Source organism: Salvia hispanica, chromosome 5 (assembly GCF_029641045.1).
Source record: "Salvia hispanica isolate PSC_SH4W2 chromosome 5, Shi_PSC_v1, whole genome shotgun sequence".
Taxonomy (NCBI): Eukaryota; Viridiplantae; Streptophyta; class Magnoliopsida; order Lamiales; family Lamiaceae; genus Salvia; species Salvia hispanica.
This window is the reverse complement of record NC_142696.1, coordinates 36,287,612-36,301,794: the sequence shown is the minus strand read 5'-3', so window position 1 is coordinate 36,301,794 and position 14,183 is coordinate 36,287,612. Positions and strand designations below refer to the sequence as shown.

At 37.7% G+C, this 14,183-nt stretch overlaps 1 protein-coding gene and 1 long non-coding RNA gene across 2 annotated transcripts; one reads left to right on the top strand and one right to left on the bottom strand.

Annotated features, from left to right (window-relative positions):
- Positions 1–1,585: 1,585 nt before the first annotated feature.
- Positions 1,586–3,558, top strand: LOC125191177 (uncharacterized). Its single transcript, XM_048088672.2, has 3 exons — positions 1,586–1,940; positions 2,736–2,965; positions 3,055–3,558. The coding sequence occupies exons 1-3, from the start codon at positions 1,613–1,615 to the stop codon at positions 3,331–3,333; spliced, it is 837 nt and encodes a 278-aa protein (XP_047944629.1). The 5' UTR covers positions 1,586–1,612; the 3' UTR covers positions 3,334–3,558.
- A 3,820-nt stretch (positions 3,559–7,378) lies between these two features.
- On the bottom strand, positions 7,379–8,505 carry LOC148926735 (uncharacterized). The gene is made up of 3 exons (XR_016130887.1): positions 8,431–8,505; positions 8,183–8,336; positions 7,379–7,491 (listed from the first exon to the last, which is right to left on the bottom strand). It is a non-coding gene; the product is annotated as an uncharacterized LOC148926735 (long non-coding RNA).
- Positions 8,506–14,183: the final 5,678 nt, after the last annotated feature.

Below are 14,183 nucleotides of genomic sequence, written 5' to 3'. Positions count from 1 at the left end.
TGGAACAACCTAAAAGGGAATATGACTCAAGTAACTTGGGACGGAGGGAGTATTAGTATGTGAATATATGTTATGGCAGTGATAATCGTACATAATTGTGAGTACATAATCGAACTTCTTCTAACATTTTATATTAAAAATCGATTTATAAACATTAATGGATTTAAAATAAATTTTATATTAATCATTTTGCGACCCTTTCAAAAAAATTTAAAATTCTAAGTTAAATATTTTTATAATTAATATTTGTATATTTAAGAACTTTGCCTTGCAAATCTAAGTAGTTAACATACCGAATTTACACATCTAGCATAATCGATTTTAGATAAACTTGGCTAGCACAACGTCTACACTCATTATTTTCTTAGCTATTTTTTAGCTGGTAATAAATGTTCCCTCGGTGAAATAAAATAAATTTTTGAAGGGGCTAGCTAGACTAGGGTTGAGAGTGATTTTAATTTACGCGATTCTTTATTTTTATTCTAATCTCTCAAGAACAAACTGACGTGGCCTACTTATTTACCATAGCAAATCAAAGAGAGAATCAAATATATAGAGCTTGCCTCACATGGTATATTGATAGGCATATACAATTACTGATGATTTATCTTCATTATTGACTAAATACATGATTGTAATGTACATAAAATTTTATTAATGCATACACAGATTAAGAGAAGACGGATATTGGTTACCACCATTATAGTACCATAGTAGAATTGGTATTTACTCCTTCCATCCCATAATAGAATCCCATAATAGAAGATACATTTAGAATTGACACCGATTTTAAGAAATGTAAATAATAGTGGATTGAAAAAATTAGTGGAATATGAGGTCCACTTTTTATATTGATTTTGTAATAGAACGTGAGAGAAAGTGAGTTAGTAGAATGTGTGATCTCCTTACCATTTACAGTAAAAGTGAAATATGAATCTTATCGTGAAACGGACCGAAATGACAAAATGTGACTTTTTATTACGGGATTAAGGAGTACAATGATAATGTTATGCCTCGGTACATATACATTTTCATGGAATATGTAAGTGGTATTTTTGAATTATGAAGGGAAAAAAATTATTTATTTCATGTATTCAATGCAGCTGTTCTCACGTTTTTATAATAATAATAATAATAATATTTTTATTTAAACCAATCATATATATCTTGTAGTAGTATATAATTATGTATAGTTAAACTCTTTTTCATTTGTTATGTCACAAAAATTGACTCTTCCACGAAGTATTATGCATTATATAGAGAGACAAATGTTCTGCTTCATACGTATAAGCATTATTTGTGAATTTAAGTAGTACCTGATCAATGATTTTTTTTTTTTTTTTTTTTTTTTGTAGCTGTAGATTTTATGTTTTGTGTACTAATTATCAGTTATGGGTGGTTAGGTATAGCATTTGTGTATAGTTTTATGTAATGCTTTATTATACTATAGCATAGTACAAGAAATTGGTACTCCCACGTGAAAAATCACTAGCAGCCAACATTAATATGTGACCAATGTAGAATCATTTCATTTCATAGCCTATAAATTTCTTTGTAAGCCAACAACCAACCTCAATTGAAACAATTAATTATATACTTTAATACTAGAACAATGCCTGCAAAATTCCAACATCAATTGGGGCCATGGGCTCAACTCCCAAACAAAATCGTCCTGGTCACTGGCGCATCCTCCGGCCTCGGTCTCGAATTCTGCCTCGATCTCGCTGCAGCCGGCTGCCGGATCGTTGCAGCTGCTCGAAGAATTGACCGGCTCGAGTCCCTATGCCATCAAATCAACAAAGTGGACGGTTTAATTGGTCGAGCTAAAGTTGTGGAACTCGATGTCACAGCGGACGGTCCGATTATCGAGGCTGCTGTCGAAAAAGCTTGGAGCGCATTCGGGCAAGTCGATGTGTTGATCAACAACGCTGGTGTGAGAGGTAGGAATGTTAATCGGCCCAATCCTATCGAATGATCGGTCTATTCAGTTACAGATCATTCAGTTTATAATATTCTTGAGTTAAGCTTTCGGGTTTCAGTTTAATTAACTTAATTAAGTTTCAGATTTCCTAGTCAATCAACCTAGTGTAATGCTCGGTACTTTTTTTTGACAAAGGGGGTAATTAGTTTTTTAACTCAAGCTAAAGAATTTTTATGAAAGCAAAGTTCGAGCTAAATAAGTAAATTATTCACATTCTATTAGTGGCATACTTCCAAATCCAATCTGAAATTTGAGTCTTCCACCAAGAAAATGCATGTGTTGCATTTTTATTTCTTTGGTAATAATTATTTTTGTGACATATATAATTTATTTGTTACTTTTAACTTCATTTCCATAGAAAATTTATAAAATAAAAGCAAACCAAGTCTCTCTTCTCTGTCTCCTCGTTAAAAAGCAATTTTGGTTTCAAATTCTTTCTTTTACAGGGATAGGTTTGAATAAGTACAAATATTTAAAACGAAAATGAAAAACCATATTCAGCTAATTTGATCATAAAATTGATATTCTATAAGTGCATGCAATATATGAGTTCGTGATTACTTTTTTCCGGACGTAATTAATTTTTCTTTTTAAAATAGACTTGGTGATGATACTATCTCATCTATATAAGGATGGATAACTCTCCCCCTTATAAGACCTTTTAAGGGTGAGACCGTGAGTGGTCCATTTCTAATAAGTAGAACTACTATTTTCTTTTTCACAATAAAAAGTCAACAAATTCATCACTTGGTAGGGCCCAAGAGATCATCACTGGAGCTTTCAGATGAGGATTGGAGCAATGTGGTGAAAACAAACTTAACTGGCTCATGGATCGTTTCCAAGCACGTCGGCTCAAGAATGCGCGCAGCCGGCCGCGGTGGCTCCATAATCAACATATCATCCAATGCCGGCCTAAACCGAGTCTATCACAGCGGTGGCGTGGCCTATAGTTCCTCCAAAGTTGCCCTCAACAACATCACCAAAGTAACATTAATTAATTGAAAACAAAAACATTCTTGTATATTTTAAGTAAAAGTTTAGAATGATAGTATTCATTAAGAATTATTTTTCAGACAATGGCGCTAGAATTGGGAGAGTATAATATAAGGGTGAATGCGATCGCACCGGGATTGTTCAAATCGGAGATAACGGAGCAACTAATGGTGCATAAATGGCTGCAAAATGTTGCGGAGAGAACGATTCCGCTTCGAACATTTGGAAGTTCGGATCCAGCACTTACTTCACTTGTTCGTTATTTGATTCATGACTCCTCTGCTTATGTTTCTGGGAATGTCTTCATCGTTGACGCTGGCTACACTCTCCCATCTTTTCCCATTTTTTCTTCCCTCTGACTCTCTCTCTCATTTCAGTCATTTGAATAAGGCTCATGGGCTTCTTTCCAATTCAAGAAAAGGTCAATAAATTGTTCAGTAGTAGATCATATTCCAATTGTGTGTGTGTTTTAATTGAGCTTGCAATTAGAATCATGTGTTTAAATGTCAATAAATTGAAATGGTCAAGTTGGAGTGAGAGTATAGACTTGTGTTTTTCATTAAAATCAGCATTCTCTCTATGTATTTAGCGGTAACAATAAATTTTCAAAGAATTTGTTCTAAAAGGGACAAATTGAAATAGGATCTCTTCATCATATATATTACATTCATTACATTTTGCATCTGCTAAATCGAATTATAAATTAAATTTTAGCCAAATCAAATTATAGATTAAACCTCGCATTATCACCGAACACAAAAAGCGGCCCAATCCAATAGGCATTAATGGGCCCAAACTTAAGTATTAAAGTGGTCTGACTCGCTACCCTCTGTTTTTTTGTTTTAAGATAAGAAAGTGTATATATAGACATACATGAAGCTTTTTAAAAATGGGGCCCATGACTTTGCAAACTGGCTCATGTATCTAAACTCCATCTTTCATGAAAAGTTTGGTCCTATCCAGAGTTTTTTTCAATACTCAATTTGAGCTTCATTTGTGACAAATTAGATTTGAATTTAACTATACATACTTGACTTGACTACTTCGATAATATACATGATTGACTTATAAATTGTCAAAATTATCACGTTACGTAGTGAATCGGATTTAAGAATGAAACACATACACCCAAAGAAATATTTCCGATCACCCAAAATTAAGCTAAGTCTAAATATAGAAAATTGTCAACCAATAATAATCATACACATCTCTTACTTTTTCCGACCTCTCTCTTGCAAGTAAATTATTGATATTTATAAATTTGTCTACTTCTAAGGACGAAGAGAATAGAGTATCTTTTTAATCCTATTTTACAAATAAAATCGGAAAAAACAACTTACAATATCTGAAGGTGATACTACTATTTCCATAACTTAATAATCAATTTATGAATATAAATATATATAGAAATCTAATATCCATGATATTTTTAATTTAATATTAAAAAATATTTATTGTAAGACTATCTCCAATAATAAACTAAAATCTAAAATGGAAAATTCAATGTTATTTCAAAATCAATTCCAATTTTGATTTTTAAGTAAAAATCTAAAACACCTTCCAAATTTTCAAAACCAATTTCATTTTGAAATCAAAATGGAATTGGTTTTGAAATATTTTTAGTACTTATCTTTGGGTTTATGCTAAAAATTTAAAACATATTTTTCAATTTTACAAGTAAATGAGTATAATATATAAAATATTTTTTAAATTTTAGATTTAATATAAATAATTAAAATAAAATCACTATTTATTATAATATATACATTAAAATAAGTTTAAGTTTAATATAAATTGTTAGAAAGGATCACATTAAAATAACACCGACCAAAGTCTTTTGGATGCGCCGACGCGACTGAAATATCTGCTCAAAATTGTCAAAATAAAGTCTGTATGCATTTATGTCTATTTTAAATCTTAGTCTGGTTTTCCGAAAGCATATTAAAATTTTTAATTTATGTTTTATTTGACTTTCAAGAACAGCTTCCTATTCAATGCATCTGCAGTTGCTGCGAAACTAATTTTGTTGTTTTACTTGCTTGAGAAATTATTTACTCGGTCCCACAAATATTGTCTCACTTTGACCAGATACGAATTTTAAAAAATATAATAAAAAATAAGTTGAAAATGTGAAGAAGAATGAGTTGGTGAAATATGGAGTCCACTACCAAAAATGGTAAAAAGTGAAATTGGACAAATTTTGTGGGACATACGAAAATAAAAAAATGAGATGATATTTATAGGACGGAGGGAGTATTAAATACCGTATATATAATCTCAAGAGAGGAACATTATTATTCTACTCATAGTACTAATTCACTTTTTACTAAGAGGCAGGCACAGTAGAAAGTTGACCGAAATCATGTTCCCTTATTATTTTTGGGTGTTTTGTACGACACAAATTTAATGTGGCGTATATTGTTATTAATTAAATAAAAATATGGATCTCAATTATGTAATTATCGAATTTGACTAAAATCTCCAGCTAATCGAAAGATATAGTGGGAAGCTATTGTTTACTACTGAATTATTAAATTTCATCTCATACAACTAAGAATCTTGAATCGTTCAACAAAAATTTTTAAAATATATATATACACATGTAATATTTCTTAAATTGCTCCGCAATTATTTTTCTTGATTTCTTTTTTTTGTGTGTGATTAGGTAAAATTTGATAAAACTAATTATATGTAACTTTGATTTTGGAATAATAAATCCGTTTGATAAGTTAGTAATGCTTAGATATAGATACTTATATGATTATTTCTAAGTGTTTGATATCATAGTTAATCTATTATGCCAGCCCGTGGTTTTCTCTATAGCCCATCCGAGCCTGTAAATCTTTCCTTAAAATAAATAATATGTATCTCACAAATTTGGTTGGATAACATTTCTACCTCATTTATTGTGATTTATTAATACAAAATCTAGATAATTTCTTGTTTACCAAACAACAAACGAAAAAACCTTCATCCGAGCTTATCTTGACACAGAGCCCGCATTTCTTATCTTATTTAACAAATCTTGTTATATCTCATCTTTCTTATCAAAGGAGCTTAGAGTTTTGTTATAATACTATTGGGTATATTTTTAAAATACGACCACAAAGCACAATTATAATTATTAAAACAGTTCTTCCGTAAGCAATAGATTGAAGATTCGGTCAATCAATATGATTATAATTCAAAAAAAATATATGCATAATATAACAAAATATTATGGAAAAAAGTACATATTCAATTTCAACCTTCTTAGTTGGAGAGGAGTTTAAGGAGTATTAAAGTAATCAGACTAGTAATTGGTGGTCTTTCATTTTCGCGAATTAAGTAAATTTGTATTGTGATTCGTTGTAAAAATAGTTTCGAGTTTTTATCACATTGCTGACTTGCTATATGTCAGATATTTAATCATCAACCAGTATAGTTTAATTAAAAATTAGTGTGGGATAAGAGATGTGACTAGAGAGGGTAAAATAAGAATGAATGAAAATTGAGAAAAAAAACTGAATTGAGAGATTGTAAATATGCGACGTATTTAATTAAATGTCTAAAGGGCTTTTTGAAATTTGACTACACATAATTATTTAATGTGCTCATCACTAATAATATGGATGGATGATTAATATTCAAAATTGTATATAAAGGGGAAAGAGAAATGGCAAATCATAAGAAATAATTGAAACTGACTATATCTTGAGTCAAACTTCATATTCAAACTTACAGGTTACAAAAATAAAAATGAAAGATTAAAAATATAGTTATGGTCATGGAGTAGTACTTTTGACTGCGACTCACTCCAAAAACTATGGTCGCATTTATCTTGGACTGCTATTTGAGAAAAGATTTTCAATTATTTAAGAAGAAATGTTTGAAAAAATTGAGGTACATAAGCTAAACATTTAATATTTGAATGCAAACTATGCAAAAAATAATTACTAACTCGTCTCCTAAAATCAACATATATTCATTTTGCTGATGCGTATAAGTATGTTTATTTCTATTTTCTTAAATATATGTAATATAGAAGTGGACTATGAGATTAAGATTAGCCAAAGTAATAGACTACACATTCCACTAACTCATTACACTCACATTTCATTTAAAATTAATAAATACAAGTGATATTTATATATCACTAACTTTTTTCTATCCATTTTTATTAATAGTAGTATTTCTTAAAACTTGAATTGGAATGAAATGAGACTCCTATTCACATACGGACATAGTTCCTACTTTGTAACACCCCGACTTTTACCCTTAAGACTTAGAAAAAATCGACTTTTATATATATATAAGTTTCGCGTCTAGATCTTTATTTCTCGTTTGATTTATCGTTGTGGAGTATATTTTGAGTGGCGATCGAAGATAATAATATTTCAATATAAATGTTTGCTCTAATAAAAGTCCGTACACGAGATCAACGTTTAAGTAAAGACTTATACAAAAAATATATATATATAAAATACTCTCCGTGCCCTCCGGACCTTGCACAATAGCCACGTCTTGAATCCCGATACCTGCGCGAATGGATAAGAAGCACGTTAAATCAAGACGAGACAATCGACGAAATCAAATCACATCAAACACGCAAATCAAACGACGGCTCACGTTTTCCAATTGACGGCTCACGCCTTTTTAGGTGACGAGACATAATATTCTTGCCATTTTTGGCATGACGAATGATTGACGAGACAACTTGCCTCATTTGGCAAAAAGTCCCTAACCGTTAGACAATACACTTCCTCTTGGAATCAAGCTTGTGACCATGCATTCCTATGCACCCATTTTCATTATAAATACCACTCATCTTCCTTCTTAATCCTTTTGTTCATTTATGAAAACTCTCTAAACAAAAATCCAACCAAGATGAGGATGCATACTAGTGGTTGAAGAAGAGGAGCCAAATTCCTACACACTACCATTCTTCTTCTCTTCCTTTTTCTCAAGGTAATTCTTCTAATAACCATTTTCACTACATAGCCATTTTCATATCATTCAAAGCATGAACATTAGGTTTTCCCCATGACAAAACCATATTATTATTTTGTATACCTCTTCCCTAATGATTTCATACCAATTATGCATATGACTATCTAGAGTAGAATTTTGCCTTAACCATAGAAAGCTTAGACAAAGAAAACAATTAAACAAGGCCTAAACTACTAGAGATCTTCAACACACAATAATAACGATCTTGGGAAAGCTCACCCCGTGAGCGAAGGGACTGCCCGGCCGGCGGCGGTGGCAGGCCGGCGGCGGCAGACAGGCGGCGGCGGCAGTCCAGCGGCGGCGGCGGTAGTTTTCCGGCGAATTGTGGCGAAATTAACCTCTTTCGACCCCATTTTTCACGATCTATCCGAATCTTCACTTTTCAAGACTTAATTGTTAGTCCTAGGCCTTCAATTTAAGAAAATAAAGAAGAAGAGAAAGAAAGGGAAGTGGGGGAAAAACCCTACCTCTCGGTCAACGGCGGTGGAACCGCCGGCGAAGGCAGCAGCGGCCGGCAGCGCTGCCAGAGGCGGTGGCTCGCGGCGCCGGCGAGAGAGAGAGGGAGAGGCGAGAGAGAGAGGAGAGGCCGGCCGGCGGCCGGCGCCGCTCGCCGGCGACGCCAGGACCGCCGGCAGAGAGGGTGGCGAGAGAGAAGTGGGAGAGAGGGGGAGAAATGTTTGTTTGAAATGGAGGAAAGAATGGGAGGCTATTTCTTTTAGTGAATTAGGGCAACATTATTGGGCCTCCCCTTTGGGCCAAGGAATTTATTTAGCAAGATGGTCTCCTAATATTATTTCTTTGGGCCGAGAATTTAGAGGGAATGAGAATTTTGGGTTTTGAAGTATAAGAAATAAAATGAACCTTATCTCTTAGTTGTGAATTAATATTTCTTAAAATATGTGAAGCTTTTAAATAATTAATCTTACGATAAATTAATGTCTTGCCCTCCTTAATTAATTAATTAAATTTCTTGAAAATAAGAATGTATGGATTTAATGAACCCTCTCCCAATTAATTATTTAATTACTTTAAGGTTTCTCATAAAATAGAGATCCACTTTTTTTCAAGTGGAATGAAGTGATCTGGATCGCATCACGAGCATAAGACGCATACTCAATGTAGGATCATTTCATGACATGCACCTTATGTATGTTCCTAAAACTAATTTAAATCAGTATACTATTTCAAGAAGGGCGTGTTCGCGAAGTTTGATTTCCGAGGCCAAGCTTTTGCAGCATTTTCTTTGGGAAGCTTTGAGGTGGGCTTTATATCCAACACATTAAGTGTGGATAAAATTATCAAATATATATGAAATGATTTTTGTTTGATAAAATTGCACTTATTTTTTTTAAAATGTTATCGTGCCATAAATTATTTATTTTATGATGCCTATCTGCTTGGCGATGCCAAATGAATGAATGAATGAAACGAATTCGGCTCCAATAGGAGCAAGATCCTATTCGAGTTAGTGTGCACAAAGGAATGGACCGTGAGTCATCGTAAGGGTTGGCCGGTCAATGTGATCGTGGAAGGTGGCCACCTTCCCGACACAGAATGAACCATCAGATATGGCGGATTGCTGGAATGAACTTAGCCTGATCAGGCGAACTTTATGAAAATGAACTTAGTAAGCTCGGGCCTTTAAGAAAACCCCGTGTGTTACTGTGATGGCATGATAATAACTTTTTCTTATATGTGTATCTTTCGGCAATGTGTTCACTGAGTACCCCGTACTCAGCCCTGCATGTATTTCTAAATGTGCAGGTTGAACAAGTGATGAACTGGTGGCTGAGCGGAGTTGGTGGTCGTCACATCTCTTTTGTAGGATCTTCGTGGCATGTGTCTTCATACACATGACCATATGGTTACAACTCCTTCCGCTGTGCTTAGGTTGTAGTATTTTGTACTAATGGGGCATAGGGAAAATGATCAGTAACGAGTGACCTACGTTAAACACTCTCTTAAGTACTCTTGATATTTCGTTGTCTTGTGAACCTCTTTTATATTATGAAAAAGTACTTGCAGGTCTTATTGTAAATTCTTTCGTCCCCTTTCTATCCCCTCTTCTTAATTCCCTCCCCTGGTCATGATTTACCGAGCAATGCTATCCTTAGCAAAGCGCGGTCGTGACAGAGTGGTATCAGAGCCTAGGTTTTCTGCTCTGTAACCATGAGTCAATCCTTGAAAAGAAAAGTCTAGACTTGATTCGCTAGACTAGGTTAGCGAGATCGACCACAACTCAGCACCAATTTCATCGCCCTCAACCTGAATAAAGGTAATTTATCCTTCTCGTAAGATGCCTTTTAAGAATTTTAATCAAGATGATAAAATGAGCACCCCTGAAATGAGAACTTAGAAGAAATAAGTATATGTGCGATTCTCGCTTTCCCGAGCGATGTAATCTTTGTGCCAATGTTATGAAATTCTTGTTAGAAGTACAAAGGCATACGTAAAATCTCCTATGCCCGATGAATGAATTTGAAGTACCTCCGTTCCAACAAAGCATTTCCCGATGCTTATATTATGACAAAGTGATCTTACGCTTACAAATCCGACACACACAATTTCCTTAATAATGAACGTCTATCTCAATGCGTGCGGCTTTGGCCAAGTACACCCTTTGCCTTATACCAAAAGAAGTATTGTCGTGTATCCTTAAGCAACTTTCTCCTTTACTTATTGTTACGATAAAACGCCATGTGTAGATGAACCAACGCCGGACGGCTCGCAAGCAAGTCACGCCCCAGGCCATCGCCGACAATGCGATACTCGCCTATCGATCCTACAGTCCTCGTCCGGGAGCGCACATATTGAGGGTCTTATGCAGGTTTTACGAGCTGTGGGAAACAGCCCACGAGCATGGCGTCACTGGGATTGACGGCATACGCCATCTGATTCCCCTACTACCTGACGATTGGGAGATATGGACAGCCAGTTTAGCAGATGATTTCATTCATCGTCGGCCTGACACCCTGGAGGATGAGGGAGACTTCCCAGGCTTCTTATGTGCCATTATTGATCAGTATTTGCGATACCAGAACGTTCCGCCAGCCTCCCCAGACATCTTAGCACCGCCCCCACCTCAGTGGGAAACTCCGACCCTCCCTATTGCTGAGCCCCAGGGCCAGTATGATCACGAGGCAGGACCTTCACGCAGACAGGAGATGGTTTTGCCCCTGGGCTACGACCGACCCCAGGGAGTGCGCCAGTTTCCTGGCCAGGAGCATGACCCCACGTGGCGGGGCAAGGCCCCTATGATCGCTGCCCCAGAAGAAGTGAGTATCCGATAGAGTATCCGGCAGATGATGAGGCAGTTCCGCAGATGAGGAGCCCTTCTGAGCGCAGACAGTCCTTGGGGGTGCCTGGCGAGTTACCCCACCCCGACGAGTTGGTCACAGACTGGTACCAGTACTATCAGAACCGCTACGAGGAGATCAGGGCCGAGATACGCCGCGAAATTTGGGCGGTCCCAGATGCTGCAATACCTCCCCCCGTGCCGGAGGTGTTACCGGGAGGAGCCGAGGATGACCCGATTGCGATCAGCAGCGACGATGACTTCGAGGGGAGCTCTGGGCTGAGCTCTCTAGACTCGGATGGCGACTGGTAGAGTAGTATTAGTTATGTACCATCAGCAACGGACCCTTTATGAGGCCGTCCTGATGCTAGTTGTTTTATCTTATTTCTAGTTCCCTTGTGACGTGAAAACTGTTCCTTCCTACGGTTTCACGCTTTTCTTTTGTCGATCGCGTAGAATTTGGGACTTTCGTATGTTGTGTATGAGAATCAGTAATGTACAAAAAGACCTCTCTAGAGGCAATTTTGGCTTGATATATATATATGAACGCAGATGTTTTATGCTTATGGTCGTATCTGTTATATGTGATGTTATTATGCTTCTTGTTGTTTAATCTCATTTAAAGTTATGTACAAAAGACCAACACGTGTTTGCGAAAAAAAAATTTCTATTATTGTCTCAATAATAATAATTTCTTTTTATAGAATGCCACCTAGGAGGGTAGGACGTCCTAGAGGACGGGGAAGGGGACGCGGTGGAAGAATGACCCAAATTGACGAAGGAAATCATGAAGATTGGCGCGAAGTTACGCCACCGCCTCCATCTCCATCTCCGCCTCCACCTTCACCTCCCCCGCCACCACTTATGCAAATTCCGAGGATTGAACGCAGGATTGAAGAAGTCTTTCTCCGACAGAATCCACCAACCTTTAACGGACTGGGCGACCCGGTCGAGGCTGAGACTTGGGTGCGTGCAATGGAACGGATATTCAACTTCTTGCAATGCACAGATGGAGAGCGTATGACATGCGTGACCTTCCAATTGGCCGGATCGGCCGATTTCTAGTGGGAGGCACGTAAGAAGACCATGACCCCAGGCCAGATTGCAAGCTTAACTTGGGAGCAGTTCAAGGCAGAAATGTATGATAAGTACATCCCTAAGAGTTACCGAAAGAAGAAGGAAGTGAAATTCTATCACCTTAAGCAGGGAAGGATGTCAGTAACAGAGTATGATAGGGTTTTCTGCGAGATGTCCCGATATGCTCCAGAACAAGTCGACACTGATGAAAGGATGGCGGAGAAATTTTGTGCCGGTCTGAGGCACGAGATTAGGATGGCGCTAGCTAGCCACGGGGGATTGACCTACCTGGAGTCCCTGAGCCGAGCTTTGGATATAGAGGCGGCGATGCCCACTGAACGGAACACTCAGACTGTAGCTCCGGTACCCCCTCAGAACCACCCCCAAGGGTCCAAAGAGAAACGCAAATGGGAAGGTACCCGAGGCCCTCAACAACAGAAACGGCCATGGCAACCACAATCTCACCACCATGACGTTGGAAGACAAAATGCCCCAAATCCAACTCGGGGCTATCAATCAAATCTGAGACCGTGCCCCAAATGCAACAAAGTGCACACGGGAATCTGCAGAGCAGGGACAGACATTTGCTTCGTGTGTGGAAGGGATGGCCACTTCGCTAGGAACTGTCCGAACAAGACCTCTGGAGTAGGGGCAAGGTCGAACCAGCCAGCATATCGCACACAGTTGCAAGCAGTCCAGATGCAACCTTGGCAACCACCACAATTACCTCCTCCACCAAAGCAGCAACATCCTCGGAGGCCGAGTCTCCCATCACAGGCCCGTGCCTATGCTCTCAGACAGAAGAAACCGGAAGGGGACCAAGGAAATCTGGCAGGTATGGCTATGCTCCTTGGTGTACCTGTCATTCTCTTATTTGATACTGGTGCATCGCACTCCTTCATATCAGCATCTTGCGTAGATACCTTAGACATCCCAACGAATCAAGTTAAACATAGACTTAGGGTGTCTTCGCCTGTCGGAGGGATGATTGAACTTAAGTGCTTCTGCTCAAACCTAGAGGTTTCTTTTGGAGGACATCAGTTGTTAGTCAACAACTTGAGTGTGATGCCCATGTCCGACGTCGATATAATCCTTGGGATGGACTGGCTAGCTGAAAACTATGCCACCATCCTGTGCAACCAACGACAAATCTCTTTTCACCCTCCCGGAAAGGACGCCACTAACTTTCATGGGGTTACCTTGGGTAAGCGGAAATCCATAATCTCCGCGCTACAAGCTGCAACGCTTGTACGAAAAGGGCACCCGGCCTATCTTGTCTACCTGAACGAAGAAAGAAAAGAAGAAAGGAAAATTGAAGATGTAGAAATAGTGCGAGAGTTCCCAGATGTGTTTCCCGACAATCTACCTGGCTTACCCCCGGATAGGCAGTTGGAATTCACTATCGATCTCGAACCCGGGTCTGCGCCAGTGTCGAAAGCCCCATATCGAATGGCCCCGAAGGAATTGGAGGAATTGAAGATGCAACTTCAAGAACTGATGGACTTGGGTTTCATCAGACCTAGTGTCTCACCATGGGGAGCACTAGTACTTTTTGTGAAGAAGAAAGATGGGACGTTAAGAATGTGTATTGACTACCGAGAGTTGAACAAACTAACTTTGAAGAACAAATACCCGTTGCCAAGAATTGATGATTTGTTCGACCAGCTCCGAGGAGCTAGTGTCTTCTCAAAGATGGATTTAAAGTCAGGCTACCACCAACTGAAGATCCGACAAGATGACATTCCAAAGACGGCTTTTCGAACACGGTACGGCCACTACGAGTTTGTGGTGATGCCCTTCGGCTTGACAAATGCACCTGCGGTATTCATGGATCTCATGAACCGAGTC